The sequence below is a fragment of the Peromyscus californicus genome, unplaced genomic scaffold, assembly GCF_007827085.1.
Source record: "Peromyscus californicus insignis strain IS unplaced genomic scaffold, ASM782708v3 Scaffold_4__1_contigs__length_199733344, whole genome shotgun sequence".
NCBI classification, from domain to species: domain Eukaryota; kingdom Metazoa; phylum Chordata; class Mammalia; order Rodentia; family Cricetidae; genus Peromyscus; species Peromyscus californicus.
Genome location: NW_026294562.1, coordinates 97,759,451 through 97,784,024, shown reverse-complemented (window position 1 = coordinate 97,784,024; position 24,574 = coordinate 97,759,451). Strand labels below are relative to the sequence as shown.

At 43.9% G+C, this 24,574-nt stretch overlaps 1 protein-coding gene across 3 annotated transcripts; it reads right to left on the bottom strand.

Moving 5' to 3' along the window:
* Positions 1–2: 2 nt before the first annotated feature.
* Positions 3–23,760, bottom strand: Fhip1b (FHF complex subunit HOOK interacting protein 1B). Of its 3 annotated transcripts, XM_052761997.1 has the most exons (13): positions 23,609–23,760; positions 21,236–21,305; positions 11,768–12,096; positions 10,994–11,632; positions 10,548–10,706; positions 10,283–10,369; positions 9,918–10,085; positions 7,072–7,151; positions 6,665–6,870; positions 5,317–6,108; positions 2,852–3,030; positions 2,531–2,693; positions 3–522 (listed from the first exon to the last, which is right to left on the bottom strand). In XM_052761997.1, the coding sequence occupies exons 3-13, from the start codon at positions 11,903–11,905 to the stop codon at positions 164–166; spliced, it is 2,970 nt and encodes a 989-aa protein (XP_052617957.1). In that variant the 5' UTR covers positions 11,906–12,096; positions 21,236–21,305; positions 23,609–23,760; the 3' UTR covers positions 3–163. The 3 variants fall into 3 exon arrangements, with proteins under 3 accessions (XP_052617957.1, XP_052617955.1, XP_052617958.1); XM_052761995.1 differs by lacking the exon at positions 21,236–21,305; XM_052761998.1 differs by lacking the exon at positions 21,236–21,305 and having other exon boundaries at positions 6,707–6,870.
* Between the last annotated feature and the right edge of the window lie 814 nt (positions 23,761–24,574).

Genomic DNA, 24,574 nt, shown 5'->3' with positions numbered 1-24,574 from the left:
AATAGAGATTTCCCTTTTATACATATTGCAACAAGTTCTCATAAAACATTCATCTGAAATAAATTAAAAAGTCCATTTGTCACTGCCTCCAAACATAAAAAGGAGCCCATGTCCTGGAAATCAGCCCAGGCCAAAGAAGGCCCTGATTGTCCATGGAAGAAAATTAAGGATTGAGGGGCCCAAAGCCTGAGATGGGAGGGACAGATACCTCCTCTGAAGTATCCAACAAGAAAGGCGAGGTGACAGCATGGGCCTGGGAGATGGCAGCCAACTCCTTGAGAAACTCAGGGAAAATGACTGCACAGTAGACAGCATTCTTGACTCGCAGAGCCTCACCTTGGCGTTCAGAAGCCCCACCCCGGGGGAGCAGAACTGGAGTTGAAGCCCCTGGAGAGCTCCCACCTAGTCCAAGTCCTGTTCCTTCTCGCCCAGGTTGAAGAACCTGTGCCGCCTGCCGGGCCCTGGTTGGACTGTGTGCATGCCGCAGGAGTAACTCCCCCAAGGATGGCCTCCGGCTCCTCACTGAGAATAAACAGGAGTATCAAGAAGGTGCTGGGATCAGGGAGCATGCCCTAGTTGGGGAGATTTCCCAACCCCCTTAGGTTCTTGAACTTCTCCCCTGGGGTTCAGAAAGAATGGAAGGACAAGATGGACAAGAACTGAAGTTCATTTCTTATCTCTAAATATGACTAAAGATTTGAGACAGGTGCTTTTCCTCATTCTCTCAACAAATTCCTGCTTGCTCAGCCTTTCTCCTCTATCCTGTCTCCTTAGCAGCCAATATTTGTATTACTTTATTCCCAACTACAACTCCTTCCTTCTGCATGACCACCTTGGTCTGATTCATTCTAACCACTATTCTACCACCACCAAGATCACTCTCATACATAATATACCCTAACTTTGTGTTTCCTATCACCCCCTAAAGCAGTAGTTCCCAACCTTCCTAATGCTGGGACCCTTTAAATACAGTTACTCATGTTGTGGTGACCCCCCAACCATAAAACTATTTCATTACTACTTCATAACTGTAATTTTGCGACTGTTATGAATCGTAACGTAAATATCTGAAATGTAGGATATCTGATATGTGCAACCCCAAAGGGGTCACAACCCACAGGTTAAGAACCACTGCTCTAGCACTACATACAGCCAACTACTTCTACTTTGCTCTGACTACCTAGAGCTGACCTACATCCTCTGCTCCCTCAATATCTGTATGTACAAATGTAGTTCAGGGACTGCTTCATTTCTTTACACTCCACTGCCTGTCTAGGATCAATTTCCTTATACCACTACTTCATCATCAGTCCCTGCTCTATACCCAACAAGACCTCCCTCCCACTGGGTATGCCCAGACAACTTTGAATTTGCTTAGACTCAACGGAGCTATCTAAAATACTGTCCTCTGTCGAACTTTCTGGACTTCATCACTTATGTAGCCTAGATTCTAGCCCCTAGAACATGATAAATGTTTATTGGTTACAGAGACACCATACAGACTTATTAACCTTGCATTCAGAGCCCTTCACAACCAAGGTCTCTTTTAGCAACCTACCTTCATTGAATCCAATAGGCACCTTATATCCATCTGTAGCTTCCTTTGATTACAATTTGTCATTCCTTTTTTATCCTTTCGAGCTTAATTATCTCCACCTGGGAGAACCCTGAGACTACTAATTGTGATCTTCCCTACACTGACTTCCTGTTCCACTATCAATAACAACATCAGTAATTTCTTCCCAAAGCTTCTATCTCATGCACTAAACTATGAACTCAAGAACTTAAGAATGTCACTTTTAATGCTTCCTCATCTCAACCACTACCAAATTCTGTCATATTTAATGCTTCCTTATCTCCTCAACCACCACCAAATTCTGTCATATTTAATGCTTCCTTATCTCCTCAACCACCACCAAATTCTGTCATATTTAATGCTTCCTTGTCTCCTCAACCATTGACCAAATTCTGCAAAAACTTCCTTCCCATCTCTGCCCTATCAAGTGCTTCCTTTCTTTTCCATTATTCAAATTCAATCCTCCCTGGTCCTGATTGTTCTTCCTGAATCCCTTTTCTTAACTCCAATTCACCTGCAATTATTCATCACATTCAGATTTTAAAAACCTCTCCTAGTTTCTTAGTGTCTGAAAGAAAACTCACAACTTCTGCCCAGCCTAACCTCCTCTCAAAACCCTCTTACTCAGGCCAAATCTTTCTAGCCATATCACCAATTGTTCTACAGCCTTGTAAACCCCTACTCTCATTACTCAAGGGCACATGCTATGTCAAGTTCTCACAATATCTCAACCCAAGAACTTCTTTCTCCTTTCTGATGCCTAGACCATTATGCACTTTCTTGTAATACTGCCAATTAGGCTCTTAATTAATAAAAACAACTCTATCCTCTGACCCAAACCTGACAACATGGAAGACTCAATTTTCAACAGCTGCTTCAGTTTCTGGATCTTAACTAACTTGGGCTAATAAGGTATCTAGGGAGAATAAGGGAGGGTGGTCAGTTAGTCTTCACCTAGAGAATCAGAGCGGCGCGGAGCAGGTCCTGCTGTAGGAACCTCAGCCCAGTCCAGCTTGCCACGAGCAATGAGGTACTTCTTGGCTTTGGATAGCAGAGCAGGGAAGTCCTCCTGGGAGGCTGCAAAGCTCTCAATCTTATTCTTCACAGAGCCCAGCACCTATGAAACACAATTGTATAATGTTTCTGATGGTTTCACATTGATACAGGCCTTTCTAGTCCCACAGCATCTGCTTCCAGCCCACCCAAGGTCACTCTAGCTGTGGGCCTGGCCCACCACTGAGCCTGGACGCACCCATGCATGCATGCATCGCACACCTGCAGCAAGGACTTGACACTGGGCTGGAAGACCATGTTGGTGTTGAGCAGGAAAGAGCGGAGCAGGGGCTGGGGGTGACAGGCCAGCTGGGCCACCAGCCCCGTCAGCAGGAAGTTGACATAGACGGAGTTCTGCAGCATGTTCTCGAGTTTGGCAAAGAGCACAGCCATGAAGGGGCCTGGGAAGGGGGTGGGCACAAGGATACAAGGCCTGAACACAATGCATATCGCACGCATTCCTCCCCCCAAACAAGACCCCCACTAGATGAAAATTATATGTAAGTATCTGAGGGTGTTAAATGACCTGTGACCACTTTCTCTAGACAATTAAGGTAATCCAGATGCCAGCATTATAGACATTATGACTGAAGAGTCAGATCTTAGGCTCTAGAGTCAGAGATTTCATCTCAGATTTCAGATGTGCCCTATGACTGGATAAGTTGAAAGCTCACCAACATTTAGTTTCCTATTTATAGTAAAATAAATATACCTACCTCATAAGATAATTAAGAGGACCAATGAGATATCAATGTCAAATATCAAGTACAAGATATGGCAAATTTTTTCATTTGATTATAACCATATCCTACACTGTATTTCTCAGTTTTTAAGAAGCTTCACTCAGGAACACAACAGAATACACAGAGAGCCAAAACATCAAATCAGGTTCCATGAAGACAGAGTAACACAAAACTAGTCAGAAAGAAAGCAAAAAAGATGTAACAATGACAAAGAAAAAGACTACAAACTTCAAAGCAAGTAGTAAGTCTTTAGGGGAACAGAGACGATGTCAGCTCTGTCTTTTAGGCGCAGGGAATCAAGGAGGCAGACTAAACTCTACAGGAAAATAGCAGCTTAGTTCGGGGGCACAGGAAATTGATTCAGGATGACAAGAAGGGATTAGCATTCCATTCTGGGAGAAATGCCTTAACACATGACAGTGGACCATTAGAGCCACTGGATCACAGTATTTCTGATGAAAGATTTTTGGTCAAAGAGATTATTATTTTAAAGTGTACTATCAAATGTGATAGAAGAATGATGAACAAGAAGTGGTGAATCCTGAAACAGATTTTATACCACCATCCACTTGAGGTGTCCATATGACTAGCCTTAGCTCAAAAGTAATACTAGATTAAGAGTCCAAACAAAATCCCTAACTTTATCCTTTTGTTCACTCCCTGGGAGTATCTTGTAAGGGTTAATGTAAAGAGCACAAATGACTACAAAGAAAAGGGGAAAGAAGTATCAATTAATACTACAAGACTGGTAAAACCACACCACCTAGAGGTACTGAACAGGAAAGGAGAGGAGCAGAGGCTAAATGAATAGGAAGATAGTTTTCCACAGTCTGCAAAAGAAGGAATATGGCTCCAGACAGAAGCCCCAGTGCTATACCAAGACAGTCAATCTCAGGCTTACCAAGACATACAGCATACAAACTTGACTATTGACAACTAGGATAGGTGGTGCCTTATTCAACTTACATTTTCCATGACCCATTGATGATAACCACAGTGTAAAGCTACTGTTTGCTGTATTTTCACAATGTGCCAATATTACATTAAATGACTTTCAAACACCAATGGTAGGCAAAATGCCAGCTTAAGGGGTGCCTAATCCAAAGTCTATGGTCTTAACCCTAGCCATTGCACTGCTTCCCAGAAATTTTTTGTTTTGTTTTCCCATGATAAGATGTAGATTACAACTTGATAAAGGCTTGTCTTGCTCATAAACAAAACAAAGAAGAGCCGGTCCAAAAATCTCAGGTTGGATCTAGCTCCAGGGGCATCAACCCAAAAGGGCTTACCAGGTACACTTAGAACCATGCCCTCAAAGAAGAATATCACTCACCCTCCAATCCTTATTAAACATAAGTCCTTAAAATAACTGTATTGGACAGTCATGACAACCAAGAAGGTACAAGACAGTGGATGGGAGAAATGAAATCAGGCCCTTCTTTGAAGAGGCAGGGAGGAAGGTGCTAAGCAGGAGAGGAAACACCAAAAGAGCTGACTCCAGGGCCATCAAAGACCTAACAGAAGACTCAAAACACAAATACAGACTGGTGGGAACGACACAAAACAGAGGTGTACCTATGTCTTTCGCACCAAACAGTACAAACATCATTCATATGGTTCAGATATATTTACCAAGCACAGAGCATCCTATTTATAAATCCCAGGAAATGGCCAGACTAAGGGAAAAGGCGGAACATGCATATAAGGACATACAAGGCTCAGACGTAAGTCATTATCCAAACTAGCACAAGCATGGAAAAACATATCAACAAACATGAGGGCATGGTATGACATGGTCTATATGCAGAAGGGACTCAAGCAAAATGGATGAGGGGTAGGCAAATACACAGAAATGACATAGCCAAAAAGTCTTAGAAATCTGCACAAACATAGTGAGAACATGCAAGAGTACACAGAAGAGAAGGCTTAAGTTAAATAGCTTACCAGTGAAGGGCTGGCTTGGCAGCTGGTGGAGAGTCCGCAGAGGGCTGCTGAGGAAGGGGCCAGGGGGCTCAGGAGGGCAGGTGAAGCTCTCGTAGGCCTCCTCCTCCTCAGGAGGTAGTGGAGGCTCTAGGGGAGGCTCTGAGCCAGCTCCACCATTGCTCAATGCTACCTCCAGCTCCCGGAGCTCTTGCCCAAAGCTCTCTAGTCCTGCCATGCCCTCAGAGGTACCCTCTAATAATTCCCTAACTCCTTCCTGTGGCACCAATCGTGGAACCAAACGAACCTTCTTGGCTCCCTCTGGCCATGGCCCTGGTACCCCATTGAGCTGAGGTAGGGGTAGGTGGCCATGGGTATCCCCTACACCCACAGCTAGCCCCCGACTCCCTAGATTTTCCTCCTCCCCTTCTCCCACATTGTCCTTGATCTCCTCAGGCAGTAGGCTGCGTTTCTTAGTCCGAGAGGCAAGAGGGTTAGACTCAGGAGGGGGCCGCTCGCCATCATAAGGGGCAGACCAGGTTCGGCAGGCTCGGACACAGCGGTCTACACCACGGCGTGCCTCACGAAGATACTCCAGATAATTGTCTTCTAGCTCACCAGGCTCCTCTGCAGGGCTAGGCCGTCGGCTAGGGCTGGAAGTTGGGGATGCAGTAAGCCCTGGTGAGCGAGGAGCTGGACCTGGGGACTCAGAGCCACCTAGGCTCTGCTGCCGAAGAAACAGAGCCAGACGGGATGGTGTAGAGGGACGAGGCACTGTTACCACTGAAGAAGAATCAACACTTGGGCTTCCAGGGCCTTCAGAGGGAAGAAAGCATAAGCAAAATCAAGGAGATAGCTCAAGAGGAGAAAACAAAAATCTAGAGGCTAAAGAAGAAGACAGTAAGGAAGTAGAAATGGAACTATTTTGATAGCTAATTCTCATCACCCCCCACACCTCACTACCTCCATCAAATTGAAAAAAATGTAAACAGAGCCAGGATTTAGTGGAGCATGCCTTTAATCCCATCACTCCAGGGAGGCAGAGAGGCAGGCAGATCTCTATAGTTCAAGGCCAGCCTGGTCTACAGAATTGAGTTCCAAGACAGCCAGAACTGTTACACAGAGAAACTCTGTCTCAAACAAACAAACAAACAAACAAACAAACAAAAACATGCAAACAGAGTACATGACTGAAATAAGAGAGGAGGACTAGCTCTTCCCAGAAGTAATTTCTCTGGAAAAGTTAAAGATCCTCTCCTGCAAGACCACTCATCAATTTCCCCAGAGAGGAAATTCCACTCACTGTCACCACCTTCCTCCCCTCACCCTAGCCTTGCTTTCTCTCTAGGCTCCCCCAGAACCCAGGCCATACCCGTGATGTCCTCCCTTCTCCCTTCCTCTCTGCTAGGCCCACCTCGTGCCCATGAGGCATGCTCTGGACGAGGTGGGCTGGGAGCATGGTGCCGACAGCAGCGAGGGATTAGGGAGAGAAACTTGTCAGCTGCTCGTCCATAAAGATCCACATCACGCACAGCTGGCTTCTGGCTCAGCATCACATGGTTACATGGGACAAGATACCTGGGAAATAGCAGAAAGAGAATATAGGGTGATCAGGAAAGAAAGCACCTGAAAGCAGGCCAAGTGAACTAAACTGCTAAACTAGGCTCCAAGAGGACACTCACGAGGACACTCATGAGCAATCCCCAATACAGCCCATCACCCTGACAAAACACTAGGCCCTGAGGGTCAGCCATCCCTCAGCCCTGCCCCCACAGGTACCTGAGAACCAGCTGAAGCAGAACATCTTCACAGCTGAGGTTCAGAAGGGTCCTGAAGAGACTCAGAGAGACCATGCAAAGCTGAGGGGGAAGGGGAGGGAGGGAGTCACCATAAGAGCTCTCTACCCTCCAAACTATTCACCAATAGAAACTCCCATTCCCCCAACCCCAGGTCCAACCAACCACTCCAAGAATAACCTATGCACCAAGGTCTAGCACATAAACAATATACTATGTATTAACTAGATAAACACAATCTTTGTGAACAAGACTTCACTATTCACAGAAAGCAATCAAGCGTCAGATCCACTGCAATTCTACAGACCATATACATAACTGGACTATCTGTCAACATATTGATTCCATCAATGCTCCAATGAGATCCCAAGAAAACAGACACTAAGAAAGACTATAACAAAGTAAATGATTCACAGGAAACTATAGCAATATGACAGCCAAGTAAACACCTGTCAGAAGGGACTGTAGTCACACAGTAATTGAATGGCTACCAATAAAAGGGAACCTGGAAGAATCCCAACTGGGAAGTAGATGGAGTCGTAAGTATGGAGTCTGAGTCACGTCTCCAACCCCAGTGTATCTCAGGAGATGGGATAAAGAGAAGCTCAAGGCAACTGACAGGAAAAGGAAAAAGTAAGTGAGTAGGTCAAGAACAGGAAAACCTTTTGTTTTAGAAACAGAAGAAGCCTTATTCATTTCTAGCTAAACAAAAATAACATGTGCAGTAAGTCAGCTTAACCTCACTGCTCTGAATCCCAACAGGATTTTATACTTCCCTTACAGCAAGTATGTCAAACATCTTGGTCTTGTATAGTCTTGGCATTGCTTGCTAAATGGCTGTGAGAGAATTAAGTGGATCAATAGTAGGAAAAAGTTCACATTTGGGGTAACATGGATATCCTAAATGACCATTTTAACCAGCAGTGAGAATTCAAACTCACTCAAGAATGGTAGGGTAAGCAGGAAAGTAGTCCTTCAAAGATCTGACCACCAGAATCTATAAACATTTTACTTTATAGACCAGAAGAGACTTTACAGATGTGATTAAAATTATGGACCTTATGGGGTTTACAGTGTAGCTCAGTCATAGGAGTACTTATTTAGTATGCATGAGGCACTGGGTATGATATACAGCATCATAGTCTAGAATTAACACAGTGAGACTGGCTCAAAGAAAAAAGAAAAAAGAAAAGGCCTGGGAATGTAGCTCAGTGGTAGACTGCTTGTCTTAGCACACACAAGGCCCTGGGTTTGGCTCCCAGCACTGTAAGAAAAAATTGTAAAGAAAAAAAAACTGGTAAAGGGGCTCAAAATAAAGCAGGGCTGTGACCCACCATTATTGGCTCTAAAGGGGGAAGAAGGCAGTCAAATTGGGAATAGGCTTCAACAGACAGCAAGAACAGCAGCCCAAATATGTACTCCAGAACTAAAAGATAAATCACTGAGTTTGTGGTAATTTGTTTTGATAGCAATTAGAAACTAACACAGATAATCAGGCTCACATGCAAGTTAGCCAAAGTGGCTCACTTAAAGGCACAAAAGCCAAGGCAAATACCTTAAAAGGAGTGGAAAGTAGAAATGAAAGCATCTACAAGCTTAACATGGGCATCCTTCAATCAGAAGAGACCTGGTTCCTCCAAGAACCAGAAACTAAGAAGGAACAACCCAAGAACATGAAAAGTTCATTTAAAAAAAAAAAATGTTGGAAATTAATAGAAGTGCTAGAGACTAAAAACAATGCAAGAAAACCAAAAAGGTTAAGATTAGGATGAAAGAATGGCAGATAAACACAAGAAGGATGGGAATGAATCTCAAGGAAATTAACTGTCAAGGCAACCCACTGAGGTCAGATCTAAAGCATGGCATGCCCTACCTTTAAAATAAGGATAAAAGTTTATCTTTATAAAATTAAGTGTTTGATATCAGAAACATATCCGCCTTCTCCTTTTCTCTCTTCTCTCCAGAATGCATAATGAGAATCTTCTCAGCTCACTGCCTTCTCTCTTGCTCAGTCCATCTCTAGTCACAATGATCTTTCATTCCTAGAACATGTTATACTCATTCCCTATTTCATGCCCTTTCGCATGCTGTTCCCTCTGCCTAAACTGTTCTTAATATTCAACAGCTATAACTCCATTGTCTTGAGTTATAACATCCTCTGAGATGTCTTCACCAGCTATCCCATTCTTTACTAAACTTTTTTTTTTTGCACAAACAGTAACCTCAATTTTCAACTATTTTAGTAACTTAATTTGCTATTTATACTCTCCATAAAAGCAAGCTCTAAGACATCAGCAGCAATGACTGCCATTGTGTTCCCAACACCTAGTGACCTAACAGGATGTCACTAACAATACACATGTACAGGTAGAGGGAATTTAAGTGGGCAGGTGGGTGGATGTGTCCCCTGACTACAGTTCAAATGCAGTAGTCCAATTCAAAGAGGAGAGAAGGCAAGCCTACAAGGAAAAGCTGGACCATTTATTAGTACAGACACAAAACCCAAAGCACTCTTATATCACCCACAGCAACTGAGAGAGTGATAAACAGCTTAAGGGAACTGTGGAGCAATATATTACAATCATTGCACCATGGCAAAGTCTACAGCCCTGATGGATAACTATGCTGCAGATGCACATAGTATAAAAACAGGGACGTAAACTGAATTCTTTACTCAAAATATCTAAAAGTTTAGTTCTACAAACTGCCACCTTGAAGTGACTGCGAGTCAAAACCCAAAAAGGAGCAGGGACACTCTCTGACAACAGAAATCAGAGAAAGATGGCTCACCCAGGTACAGTAAGTCAGGACAGAATTTAAGAGCCATACCCGGGAGTTGCTGCCAATGCGGGCGACGAGGGTGTCAAGGATGGTGTGGGTGTCATGCCGGTGTAACAACAGGAATCGCAGGAAGGTACGGAGCAAAGCAGGCTCTGAGATGCTCCGCAGGAAAAGTTCCAGATAGGCAGTACTGGCAATCATCTCCTCCACAGAGGTCTGGATGAAGGGGAGACAAAATTTGGAGACTTAGGGTTTCCCTGCACATAAGATTCATATTCCCTGGGTTCTAGAGAACAAGAAGTATCAGAAAGGAAAAAGGAGAACGCTACCCACTGCCTCCCATATAAGTTCTTTCACTGGTCAATCATATCCCAGTCCAGGTTCTCCTATGCCTCACCACCTATAATCCTTACCTTGTGCAGGGCAGGGCCCATGACAGGCACCAGGAAACCATTATGGATATAATCAACCAGCTGCTTCTGCACCAGGGGGTGAGCTACCTACATGGAACAAGAGAGAAGGGGATTATGAAGAGTCCACTGCCTGGAAGGAAGCAGAGTAATATAATAAAAATAGGTATTCTAATCCCAAGTTCTATAGAACTCCAGGAAATGGACCTGTTCACCCCAACTTCCCAGAAGCACCAAGTGTCATACCCCTTAGGAACCCTATTCCTACCTGAATGACTGCGTTGCAGAACTCGAGGGAACTCATGAAGAGTGCAAGCGCTGGCACTCCGATCCAGTCTTCCCGTCGCAAGCAGTGCCAATCATCTCCTGGAACCTCAATCTTTCGGGGCAGTGAGGAGTACAGGGCACTCAGCCCTGTGGCCAGCACCTAAGAAAGGGTACCAAAGACTCAGATAATATAATGAGAGGGTTTTGGGAACTAACTAATCATAAGATTTGATGGGAATACAGGTAAAAGACACTACCAAGGCTGTTATTAAGTTGCCATGTGCCAGGCCCTCACCTGCAACTATCTAGTTATGCTCATGTTTCAACCCCATTCCAACTCCAAGGAGTTGCTTTCCTGACACCTAGCCTTTCCACATCTCCTGGATAGGAAGATGCTGTCCAATATTCACATGCCAGACCCTACCCCCCATCCTAGGGTTTGCTAACCGGGCAGAAGTAAGAGTGATCAGCGATGTAGCGGCCCACAGTGGGGCTCCCATCTGAGAGAGCCATGAGCAGAAGTAGAGCATCACGGGCCTGCTGGCCCAGGGTGCCTTCTCGGTGGACAAAGGGAACAAGGCGAGAAAAGAGGAGAAGACGTGGAGCAGCTCCAGGCTCGGGAGGTGGCTGCAAGAAGAACTCGAGCAATGAAGGCTCCCGAGCAACACACACACACAGTTGGCTGAGAAGTAGCACCAGGCCTTCATCCAGTGCTGGGCTACTGGGCACAGGGCGGCCACAGGCATCCAGCAGGGCAAGCAGAGCCTCACGAACTGGCCCATGCCGCAACAGAGGCTGGCGAGCTTCGCTCACTAGCATCTCAAATAGTTTCAGCTGCTCAGCCCGCCGTTCCTCGACTCCATCCCCAAACTCATCCCATTGCAGCTGCCATGTTAACACTCGGCTCAGCAGATCTTCATGCAGAGCAAACTCTAGCAGGGGCCCAGGGCCTGAGGGGGCCGAAGGGACAGCTCGATCCTCTGCCAGCAATGTTAGCATTTGGTAGGTGTGGTTTCGCACAGCACTGAGATCATCTGCACCTCCAGCAGCTGCCCGTGGGCCTTGCCGCTCCAGGATTCGAACCACCTGAAACAAAGGACAGAAAAGAGGAAAAAAATCTAAGATGATAAGGTAACTAAATGGGATAAGAACACAGAACTCTGAAAGTTAGGACCACTAGGGTGAGTAACAGACCAGGTATTTTGTTATGGAGTCTCCTACCTGGGACCAGTGATTCTTGAAGACCATGAGGCATGTCTCAGGGTCAGCCATGACAGGGGTCTGCAGACTGGCTCCTTGAGGTACTCGGTGCCCGGGGACCCGGGAGGCCAGCCTGCTCAGCCAGTTCATCTTCTCCATGAGGCAGGCTGGACAGGGCCAGCAGCCAGAGGACTATACTTTGAGAATGTACCAACTGGAGGTTTTCTCCACTTCTGTCTCCAATCTGCTTCATCCGGTCTGTAGGAGCCAGTAGCTGGCCACAGAGCCACAGAGTACACCAAACTGGAATTGCAAGCCCAGAGTTCACTGTCCAGTCCAGAGTTGCAAATCTAATTCAAAGGGAGAAGATGAAAAGGATAAACAAAGCCCACCTCTCTCAACTTCCCTGAAAGAATAACTCAGAAGCATTCCACTAAAAATTCCACATAGCCAGCACTGGGTGGTGGTGCATGCCTTTAATCCCAGCACATAGGAAAGCAGAGGCAGGTGGATCTCTCTGAGTTCAAGGCCAGCATGGTCTACAGAGCAAGTTCCAGGACAGCAAGGGCTACATAGAGAAACCCTGTCTCAAAACAAACAACAAAGAACTCAGGTCCACATAGTCAACACATGAAACTTACATGCCCAAAATAGAAGGCATAATTTCTACCACCAAACCTGTAGCTTCCTCAACCTTTTTTTATCTCAGTAAATGTCACCAACATTCACCTATATGCTTAGATCAAAACCTGGGCATGGCCCTTGCTTATCCTTTTCCTTCCAATATCGAATTCATCAGCAAATTTTGTCATTTCAAAGGACTGTGAGTTCAAAGCCAGCTTGGGCTACATAAAGTTCAAGACAAACTGAGGCTACACAGTTTTAAGACTTTGTCTCAAAAAGAAAATAAAAAGGATGAAAAAAAGTACAAAAATAAAATCATGTCTCACTATTACAATAGTTTCTAATTTAGCTTTGAGGCAGGCTCTCGTATATTGAACAGGCTAGCTTTGAACTATGTTGTTTTCTGATCTTTTTTTTTTTTTTTTTTTTTTTTTGGTTTTTCGAGACAGGGTTTCTCTGTGTAGCTTTGCGCCTTTCCTGGAACTCGCTTTGGAGACCAGGCTGGCCTCGAACTCACAGAGATCCGCCTGGCTCTGCCTCCCGAGTGCTGGGATTAAAGGCATGCGCCACCACCGCCCGGCTGTTTTCTGATCTTTTTAGGGTGTTTGCTACCCAGTTCCCAAATAAATCACACACGGAGGCTTATTCTTAATTATAAATTCCTAGCCTTAGCTTGGTTTGTTTCTTGCCAGTTTTCCCTAACTTTAAATTATCCCATCTAGTGTTTGCCTCTGGGCTTTTCCCATTCTCTTACTTCTGTAACTCTTACTCCATGGCTTGCTGTGTAGCTGGATGGTTGGCCCCTGGGCCCTCTTCCTTCTCTGGCTACTTCCTTCTTTCTTCTTCCAGATTTCTCCTCCTAAATATTCTCTCTGCCTGCCAGCCCCACCTATCCTTTCTCCTGCCTTGCTATTGGCCATTCAGTTCTTTATTAGACCATCAGGTGTTTTAGACAGGCACAGTAGCACAGCTTCACAGAGTTAAACAAATGCAACATAAACAAAAGTAACACACCTTAGAGTAATATTCTGTAACACTATGTAACCCAGGCTGGCCTCAAATTCATCATCCTCCTGCCTTACTGTCTCACCTTTGCCAATGCTGTGATTAGAGATGCATGCCACTATACCTGGCCTAGATTGCCCTCCTGAGAGTTTATTCTCCCTTTGGCAACCATATTACTTTTTTCTCCTCTGTTGGCCGCCCCCAGTGACTTCCTATCACACTAGAAATAATCCTAATTCTTTACCTTAACCTACAGAAGCCTGTACATGTAATCGCTATAAGCTCTGTCAGTCTCCTCCTCACTTATACTTTAGTCACAGGTCTTATTTTCTATTCCCTGAGCCTAGAATGTTCTCCAGCTCTTCCCATTGCTCTCACAATTCTATTTAAATGCCATCTTCTCAGAGAAGCCCACCCTACTTAACAATTTTATCTAAATACTTTATCTTCCCACCTTCATTTTCTAGTTTCTTAATCCCTTAATAGATCTATGACCAGAAATCTATCTTATCTACTTATCTTCTCCATGAAGAACTCAGTTCTTTGAGGACAGGATCTGCCTATCTTAATGATTTTTTTTTTATCCTCAGTGGCTAGAATAGTATCTACCTGTTGAATGCTTGAATAAATACTTGCTCAATTAATGGACAAATGAAACACATGTACCAAACTAGCTACTGACCCACAGCTCCTTCTCCATCGCACCTAACACCGCCTCATCAGTCTAACGAGCAAAAACTCTTCACAGGAACCACGTGGTTCAGCCTTGTTTTCTCTTTAGACTCAAAAGGAGCTTAAAGAACCCAGAAATCTGATAGCAATCCCACACTCTGACCTAAGATTATATTAACCAACACCTCCTTTCATCCATTTCTCTCACAATCACCTCATCATAACTAAAGGAAGGTAGCAACTGTGCTGAAGGACACCTTTTGTAGATGTGATCTTACAAAGGGAAAGCCAGTCCAAAAGATCAGGGAAGGTATACGCAACTGATTAACTCAAGGTACAAGAATGGTACTGATAAAGTTCTGGGCACTATGCTAAGTAACCACTGGAAATACAGGTAAAACAAAAATAGGATGGGGTGGGCAAAATACACAGAAATATTTGCAAAACTGTAATAGAAGAGTGAAGAAAAGCAACTAACTCTTTTGGGGTGCTGTAAGAGGGTTCCACAGAGACAGTATCTGACTTAGGTCTTTAACGATGACACACTAGTTACATGAAGAGCTTTCTTCATAGCAAAAACAATAAAGCCATGCAGAATGGCTCACACTTATAATCCCAGCACTTGAGAGGCTGAGGCAGGAAGATCATTAGTTCTAGTATAGTCTCAGCTATAAGTTAAAAAACAAATCTCAAAAAAATAAAGCCTAACCAAAAGTACAGCATTGGGGGAAAAAAAGTATGTCATATCTGAAAGGAGACTGCAGGTTTAGTGTGGCTTAACCACTACTTAAAGAGCAGAGGCATGGTACTGAGTTGAAAAGTTAAGAGTGAAAGTTGCAAACACCACTGAATGTCATGCTACAGGAATTTGAGATTTACCCATTGACATCCTGAAGACAAAAAAATTTTAACAGAGACATGGTAAGATCAGATTTACCTTTAAAAATACCTCAGATAGCATTACAAGGTAGAGCAGAGGGACAGATGTCAGTAGACAAGTTATAAAAAGTTGTTTCAATGGTCTCTTTTTAAAAAGTAATGGCATAAACTAAGGTAGCAAAAATACCAATAAAAAGCTAAATCTTAGATTCACCTCTATCTCAACATGTCCTGTGCAGTAAGTATTCATATCAGTAATGTCTGTGCACATTACTTATACTGTGTTTCTTCTATTTCTGCAGGGAGCCATATCATTCATTCTTTGAAATCCAACCAACAAACCATTCAAAATGTTTGTGAAACTAAATGTTGGCTCAATGTATTATAATAGCCACTACTACATACATACCAAGCTCTGCTCTAAGTACTACTTATTAGTTTCCTCATTTTACAAATGAGGAAATCAAAACCCAGAGAAGCTACAAAAACTGCCCCAAATTAGCCAGCTGGTAAGCAGCTAGACTAGGATATAACTGAAGATAAAGTTTCTCTGGATTTAAATCAAAAGGTGAAAATAAGACCTGGCACATATAGGAGCAAGTGAGGTGATTAAATCAACTAACACAGGAGACTTGGGAATGACACTGTTAACTATCTTGTAACACAAAAGGGGAACTGTGTTTCACAAAAGGTGGTGAGATCAGGTATAGTACACACCTGAAATCCCAGCACTCAGGCTAAAGCAGGAAGACTGAGCCTCCCTAAGCCGCATACAGGTCCCAGTACCCCAGCTACAACAGCAAGGAACTATCTTAGAGGGAAAAGAATAAGATGGAAGAAGAGAAGGAGTTAAAGAAGAGGACAGATGACAACAGTTTTAAGCATATTAAATTTTGAGATGCTTAAAGAACTATAATATTTTTTAAAAAATGGCATAAGAATGTAGTCCCATTGGTAGAGTGCTTGTCTAACTCTCACAAAGCCCTGGGTTCAATCCCCAGCACCACATAAACCAGGAATGATGGTGCACTGGGAAGGTGGAGAAAAGACTGGGCAGAAATCCTAGATCATTTTCAAATACAAAATGAATTTAAAGCCAACCTTGGCTATGTGAGGCTGGCCAAAAAAAAACCAAAATATCAGATATAAATTGAGAAGTTGCCAGTCTATAGGCATTCAAGGAAGCTGTGAATATCATTTAAAAAAACAAAAACAAAAACAAAACAAAACAACACCTAAGGGCTAAATCTTAAGGAATACCAGGACTTAAGAAAGCAAATTGTAGCCGGGCGGTGGTGGCGCACGCCTTTAATCCCAGCACTCGGGAGGCAGAGCCAGGTGGATCTCTGTGAGTTCGAGGCCAGCCTGGGCTACCAAGTGAGTTCCAGGAAAAGGCGCAAAGCTACACAGAGAAACCCTGTCTCGAAAAACCAAAAAAAAAAAAAAAAAAAAGAAAGCAAATTGTGGTGATTTGAATGAAAATGGCCCCCATAGGCTCATAGGGAATGGCACTATTATGAGGTGTGGACTTGTTGGAGGAAGTGTGTCACTGGGAGTGGGCTTTGAGGTTTCAAATGCTCAAGCAAGGTCCAGTGTCTCGCTCTCTTCCTGCTGCCTGCTGATCCAGATGTAGAACTCTCAGCTCCTTCTCCAGCACCATGTCTGCCTGCAAGCCATGCCTCTGAACCTGTAAGCCAGCCCCAATTAAATGTTTTCCTTTATAAGAGTTGCCATGGTCATGGTGTCTCTTCACAGCAACAGAAACCCTAAGATACAAAGAGAATTGATAACAAAGATTTAGCCAGATGTAATGGTGCATGCCTATAATTCTAGCACTTGAGAAGCTGAGGCAGGAAGATTTTCAGTTTGAGACCAGCCTGAGTTATGTAACAAGAGAATTTCTCAAAAAAAGAAAAGAGAAAAACAAGACTGTGGGAGCCCACAGAGGTTTCCTAATGAGATGTGAGTTTGCTTTACCCAGCAGGGCTGCATAAAGGGATGGATTGATCACATGTATGGTTACCAGGTGATTGGAAGGGTCTGCACTTGGGCTGTGCGGTATGCTTTGATCTAGCAAGGGGAAGGTCTTTTGCCCTTGCCCCTTGGCATTGTTATAAAAAGCCTTTATGAAGAGCCAGAAGGGGACAGTGGATTTTGATCCAGGTCCTCCTGAAGCTATCCTATGTTTCTGTCTGTTTCTCTCCCCACTGTATCTACAAATTCCTCATGCCTCTCTCTTCCTCATAGGAACCCTGTAAAAGGTGGGAGCTGGCCTCCCACACAAGACAAAAATACCAGGCATGGTGGTGTATGCCTTTAATCCCAGCACTCAGGAGGCAGAGGTATATGAGTTCAAAGCCAGCCTTGACTTACATGGAGAGCTCTAGACTAGCTAGAGTGCATAAAAAGGCACTTGGCACCCCCCACAAAATACACACACACACACTAAGACAGGAAAAGTCAGAAATTAAAGGAGAAATCCAAAATACTATGATATAGAAACCAAGAATGGTTGTTTCAAAAGACTGGAGGGAGACTGCCTAAAATCCCATAGAAAACAAGCAGAATGAAGGTGGAAAACAGTCCACTGGTTTTATTGAGTTTTTAATATAATCTTAGAAAAATAGTTAAAGAATGATTGAGAACCAGAGAAATATAAAATGTACTTTAACAAATTTCAGTGACATAGAGAAGAACAAAAATAGGGCAACTTGTATAAAAAAAAAAAAAAATGAGGAGGTAGGAGTCAAGAGTTCATACGGTTCTGAACTGAATGCTGGCCCAGGCCTGTATCCCAGCACCTGAGAGGCTGAAGCAGGAAGATCACACACAGTTCCAGGCCAGCCTATACACAAAATAAGAGTTTGAGTCAAAAAAAAAGGGGGGATGCTTTTGTTTGGGTTTGGGGTGGGAAGCTTTTTTTGTTTGTCAACTGAGAAAATAAGTCTGAAGAAAGGAAAAGTTGATATACTGGATAAGTAAGTTAGGGATAACAGACAAAAATAAGGAATAAGGTTTTTGAGAAAGAAAGGCATACACCACCTTTTTGAGAAGGAAGGAAAACAGTAGTACAGGATGAATGCCACCTCAGGTAACTATAAAAGCAAAATCAGAGGGAAGTATCTATGGCCTCTTCCCCCAGCCTGCCCTTCACTCAGGAAACTAACAGTAGGGGAAAAAGGAGAAGTGAGAAAGTAGAAAGCCACAGAATGTGTGCTCACTCTTTCATAGATAGCGTCCTATAAACCACCAAACAAGCACACGCACTAGTGGCTATGACCAGAAAGGATGCACTGGAAAAAGTACTTACCCACAGTCTCAAGGATTTGAGGTCCCAGGAAGATACAGGCTAAGCAATTCAAAGCCCACAGTTAAACAATAAAAACTCTCCCCTCTTATTGCTATTAACCTTTCAATACTATACCATATACCAGCCTGTGTTGGTTTCTTTAATCACTGCCTATACCTTTGTAAATATAGTCCCATTATTAATTAAACTCTTGTGAAACCCAGCCTGAGCCATCTGCCACCTGCCACCTGCCAAGGAGCTTGACTGATACAAGAATATCACTGTTTACAGAGAACTCTCTACAACATATCTCATTTGAGGACTGAAAACAAATAGAGCCTTATGCTCAGAAAAGAATAACACAAATAGTAGGTAAGGCATGAGCTCTGAAATTCCTCAAACAAAAGTCTAAATCTCAGTGCACCATCTTCTAGTTATGTGGATCTTAAATAAATCATAAATCTGAGCCTGTTTCCTTGTCAAAAAAATTCTAACAAATAAGTATTATTTTTAAGAATTAAGTAAGAGAACAGCATTCTGGGCATAAAGCAAATACCCTGTAAACTGTTCCTTTGCTCTTTTCCTTTCTGATCCTGTTTGGCCAGGGTGCTCACATCTCTGAGATGGGAGCTCTAATCTGCTCTAATGTGTGTCTCTCACACACAAGCCTCAGTAAGCTCAGCAAAATAAGCTCTTAATGTGTCCAAAACAAAACCCCCTCCAGGTTCTGAAAGACTAAAAACTCCTCCTATCTTGCAATGTATCTGGGGTACCCACTCTTGCTCACCTGCTTAACTACCACAAAGCACCTACAGATACAAGACTGACTCTCCCCCTGCCCCAAAGCCTTTTCTTTCTATTTCCTGTGGCCCCTGAAAAATAACCACTTGGAATCTGCACCTCAGAAATCAAAACTGAACACTTTATCTAGGCCTTGTTCAAATATTGAAAAAATATGAAAGGCCATTCCTTGGTATTCCTGCCACCTACTCAATCCAAGCAAAATTCAAGACAAGATAAAGAGGGCAGAACTGCCATGTAGTTATGATGCCCTTTGTCCCACAGCAAAGTCAGAAGAAAAAGATTCCTCTCTCTCTCTCTCCTGATTTATCTACAAGCTCAACCACAAGGTGAACAGAGAAAAAGCAGTTGATTTCTCCATCTACACAAGGCCAGAGTCGGCCACTCACCTCAGGGTCCAAAACATAATACAACTTTATAGGCCTACACAGCAAAAGGTGTCAACCTCAAAGCAGCAGGGACAGGAAGTAGATCAGCCTCAGCCTCCATTAAGAACCTTTGCCCTGGGTGAGGCAAAGAGAAAGAAGCAGGAAGGGACTTTACCAGGCAAGGAGAGACCAAATGACCTTCCAAGAACAGACCTCTTCCTAAGCAAGACTGATCATTGGCATAAGGCTGTTACCCCAAACACTGAAAGTGGAAAGACCTGATTAAACCTGTAGAAATACAGTGGGGTGGGAGCACTAATAGCCTATCCACCTGGAGCTCAACTCACGCATACTCTCCCTGTTTTTCCATGTCTTGGACAAATGGAGTACCAGATATGGCCCACCTCCCCCATACCACCTCGGCCTCTTGCAGGCATCTCTTCATCTGAGTGGATCCTCATAAGGCACAAAGTGAACTTCTAGCACACAATAACTGCCTTTACAACAGTGACTCCTCAATGTCACACACAGTTATCTCTACCCCTGTTGTTTGAGGGTGACAAAGAGGATGTCAAAGACTGGGTGAAATTAATCCTAAAAGGTAAGAAAAGTTCAATGGGCAGAAAAGAAAAGATGTTCCTAGAAGAGGAAGCAGCTTTTACAAAGATTTCAAGTCGAAAAAAGCAACATGTTTGTTAGAGAACTGTGAGCAATTTATTCAAGCTAGAACATGAGGAAGGAGTGGCAGCAGACAAGGCATGAAGAGGTGAGCTGAGGCCATATTAAGAAATTTGGATGTTGTCCTACATGCTACAAAGAGCCAAAGTTTTTAAGCAGTGTAGTACCATGCTTGCATTTGTATTTTTAGAAAGATCAATCTAGGAATGGACAAGAAAAGATCAACTTTTAAAGCAATAGGCTTAAAAACTATAATTAGGTAGGTGCGAAAGAGCTAAGGAACCAGGCTAAAGTTGGTGAAGATGTGGCAATAGAGATAACAGAGGGAAAAGTATATTACCATCTTAGTGACTAACTAAATTTAGGAAGTGAAGGAACAGAAAGAATAGATGACACATGGGTGAAAAAACGGGTCAGGGCCAAACGCTAAGTTCTGTTCCAGGCATGTTAATTAAAAGATACCTGTGGAGATATATGCATACCTGGATATGTATAGTTAGAACACAAGGAGAGATTGAGACAGATACAGAGAAGTAATCACATCACTGATGTATTTTTTATATTTCACATTCTCCCTCTAAACTAAAACTGTCTTTTTTCCTTCTAGCCAGAATGAGAACTCTATGCAACTCTATGCAAGTTCTATGCAACTTCAACAACTTATTTCTATTGTTACCTTATGGGACTGTATTCTCAACAAAAATTTATTGAATGAATAAATGAATGAGTAAGAATGCCTGACACATGAAAGATATGGAAAAAAATGATTACACACACCACCACGAAAATGTTTCTATCACTACAGAATCCTCATCCACGTTTAACACTCTCAGACCTACCATTCCTCTATATATCAGAAATCAAAATTCATGTTAATTGATGTGTTACTGTGGCAACAAAGAGTTTAGTATAGCAAACAAAAGGTTTTCCAGATCCTGTGCCTTCTCTAGTACAACCAAGAATTTAGACAGATCCTAAGAATGCTCTAACATGCTAGTCATGGTAGTGAACACCTTTTATCCCAGTACTTGCAACGTAGATGCAGGCAGATCTCTGAGTTTTAGGCCAGCCAAGGCTACAGAGTGAGACCTATCTCCAAAAAGAAAAAAGAAAGAAGGAAGGAAGGAATCCTCTAACAAGTTAGTATGAATATGCACCAGATAATATACATACCTATTCCATGTCACTGACACAGTATTAAAGTCCTCATTCCTATGACACTCTCAGTCCCCTTAATCTCTTTCTGCAAACAGAACAAGTACAAATCATAAAGACGTACTTCTTGCCAGTATGAGGTTCATGACAACTTTCCAATACATCATGTGACTTTTGCCCACATCACCTTTACTTTCTATTTCAAATCTTCCTCAAGTAACCACCACTATGAAGATGCCACATTTTGAGTTGTTTTGTATCCCTGTGTGACCGCTAGATTCTAAATCTGATTCCTCATCTCTAAAATAAAATGCCTTCCTTTACCTATTTCACAAGCTATCAATATAATCTCAGCAAATTTTGAGGTTGCTATGTAAAGGCTGAAACTTTGATTTTATACTGAATTGTTATTTAATATAAAAGCATGAATGCTATTCAGCTATCTGAAGTTACATAAAGTAACTATATAAGGACATGTTTCTTCAACCTAAAACAACACACACACACACACAACTATCATTCCAAACGTCAGGATTTCATGAACCAGTAAAATATTTTTTAATTAAAAATAGGGTAGTCACTTTTTATTTTCATGACTTTCTTGAAACTTAACATCTACTTTACCATTGCTTATTTCTTCAGTGAAAGAGCAAAGAGTACCTTAACACCAAAAGATTTAGAACAATAATCTTGGAATAAGTTAGCCCTTCCCCCCCCCCCCCTTTTAGCAGTGTTTGGGACAAACTCGGGGCCTTGAACACCACAGGGCACTCTTTCACTGAGCCACACCCCTCAGGCTATAACTTTATCTTTAGTTCTTCCTTCGTATCTTATATGAATGAACACTACCATGGACTGGATCCATGGCTCAGTGTTTAGGAACCACAACTCTACAGCCTGTTACACTTGTAGGTCCTATAAAGTTCTGATTATCTGGGCAGGCTGCCAAAGGTTTTATCATTATGAAGAAGGCCTCTCTGGCCTCCAGAGAGAAGAAAATCTATCTGTATCACAAGATGAAGTAACTAGCTCTGAAGCTGATATTCTGGAACAGAATGTGTACTGGCGCTGCCTCTAATTCTCAAGGGATGATCTTCATAGGAAAGACCTAAACACTGCGATGGCTAAGGAGGCTCAAGATGCCTCAGCTACCTAGTAGACTGTTAGTAGAGAAGATCCAGTGATTCAAAAATGGCCATTAGCACTGAGTGAGTCCAACTTTCCAAAATTCATGTGTGTGGATTGGTAAGGAGATGGGCTTGTTAAAATACAAATAAAATGAACTCAATTACAGGGTATAGAGGTAGGAATGGACTGTAAAAGAATAGAGGAAACGTTTCTGGGTGGTAAAAGTGTTTGGCATCTTGGTTTCACAAATGTGCACAAACGTTAAAACATGTCGATTTAAAGTATAGGCAGTTTACTGTACAAAAATTTACCTCCACAAGGCAATGTTTTGTTTTTTGCTTTTCAAACGCCTGTGCAGAGTAAACCTAAATTCAGTGCTGCATGTGACAAGCCGATGTGACTTCCATGAAAGTACAATTAGCAAATGATAGTACAATACAGATGACAACCATAGGTAAGGAGGAATGGAGTAAGGATGTCCAGAAGCGGGCAGAAGAAAAAAACAAAACAAAAACAAAATACAAGCAGTTCTACCTCTCCATCCCTCCCCAAAAAACTTCACGAGGGTCTCATCTTAAAGTCTGCCTTACAAAAGTGGAACCTGAGGAAACTGGTTCAGTTATTATTCTGTGAATGACTAAACTTCAAACATTTTTTATTATCATAGTTATTATTGCTCATGATGCTGTTTGTGTTTTAATTTTTTTTTCCTCTCTAAAATGTCCATGGGTGCAGGGTAGCCATGTGCACAACACATGCACCTGTACTGTCCTTACTTGCTCTAAAACTATTGCTCTCCCTGGACAGAACTGGGCATCCAAGAAGGCCCCACAACCAACCTCATCTCTTATCCAAGTCTCACAACCCTCAGTCTCTCTTCCCTCCTCTGCTCTGTCTTCAACTCCTTCATCAAGGCTCAGCCATGCCCCGTAAGTTCCCGCCTTGGCCTTCAATGCTCCTTATCCTCGCACAGGCCTTACCCCCTCAACTCTTGTCCCAGGACGTCCCTCACCTTTCCAAGCTGAGCGAACCCACATCCTTTGCAAACGGTGTTCATGAGTCCCTTTAACTTGGCCCTTCAGAAAGCATTCCAGGATCTCCTCTAGCTGGCTTCTTCCTGATCCACAGCACCCAGGCAGTCCCCCTGTCCCCTCTACCTCGATAGACGCTCGCAGCCCCTCACCACCTGCCAACCCCTCACCCTGTCCCCTCACGCCAGCAATTCCCAAACCCGGTGCGGTCATCCCGAACCCCCTCCGGCACCTTGCGCCTCTGCGCGCGCCGCAGCCCACGCGTCGCTTTCGCTTGCACTACGCCGCCCTGCCCGGGCCTGTCGGCGGCCGGGCTAGGTGAGTTCAGGCCGCCGCCATCGCTCCTCAGGCGCACCAGCCGCGCCCCGCCCCGCGCCACACGCAGCCCGCGCCCCCGCTCACCTCACGCAACCGCCCAGCGACGCACGGCTGGGCAGCGGCGTGCCAGCTCATTGGCCCGGCCAGGTCCTAGCTAGAGCGTCGACGCTCGTTTCCCGGCAACGGCCGAGCGCAGGGGCGGGGTCGCAGTCCGCATTCCAAGGAAGGAGCGCGTCCACACCCCCAGGCCCCGCCCCCTCCCGCCTCAGACTCCGCCCTTCTGAGGATTCCGGCGTTTCATAGGGGCCGACCTGAGAAGAGGCGGAGGCCTGCGGGCAGGGGCGGGACCTGAGGAGAAAAATTCGAACTAGACGGGAGAAGGTTGCTTCTTGGGAGGGACAAGCCTCTGAAGCCAGGAACCGCCTAGCCTTGGAAGGCACCCGGCTGGAGGGCGAGGACGAGGACGAGGGGGCGGGACCACAGGTCCTGGGCGGGGCTTTAGCGTCCAGGGGGCGGGGCTTCCTCTGAAGGCTACGCCCAGGGCCAGTCTGTGGGCAGGGCCTGTGGGAGAGCGATCCTAGACATAGGCTGATGGCCACCAAGGTAGTTTATTTTCGCCAGACTTGTGCACGCAGCTTGGATTCTACCTTCCTACCCGCGGAGACTGCCTCTTCCTGGCTCTCCCAAAGCTCCCATGACCCCGTCGAACGCGGAATAAGTTCCTACATGACAGTCTGAATTCCTGATCCATTAGAACCGGCCTCAAACAGTTACAACATAGTATTAGGGCTGTAAAAGAAGAAGCATCTACAAGCAGCACTTAGCATGATTTCTGTGCATAGAGGATGAAAGAGCTGAGGGATGATTTTCCAGGAGGAGA

What these genes read in the sequence shown, in the direction of transcription:
- Fhip1b (XM_052761997.1), bottom strand. Translation starts at nt 11,905, where the DNA reads ATGGAGAAGATGAACTGGCTGAGCAGGCTGGCCTCCCGGGTCCCCGGG. An exon ending in GCATTGGCAGCAACTCCCGG is followed by an intron (nt 7,152 to 9,917) that starts GTATGGCTCTTA and finishes CTTCCCCCTCAG; the next exon opens with CTTTGCATGGTCTCTCTGAG. An exon ending in GTGTCAAGTCCTTGCTGCAG is followed by an intron (nt 2,694 to 2,851) that starts GTGTGCGATGCA and finishes TGTGTTTCATAG; the next exon opens with GTGCTGGGCTCTGTGAAGAA.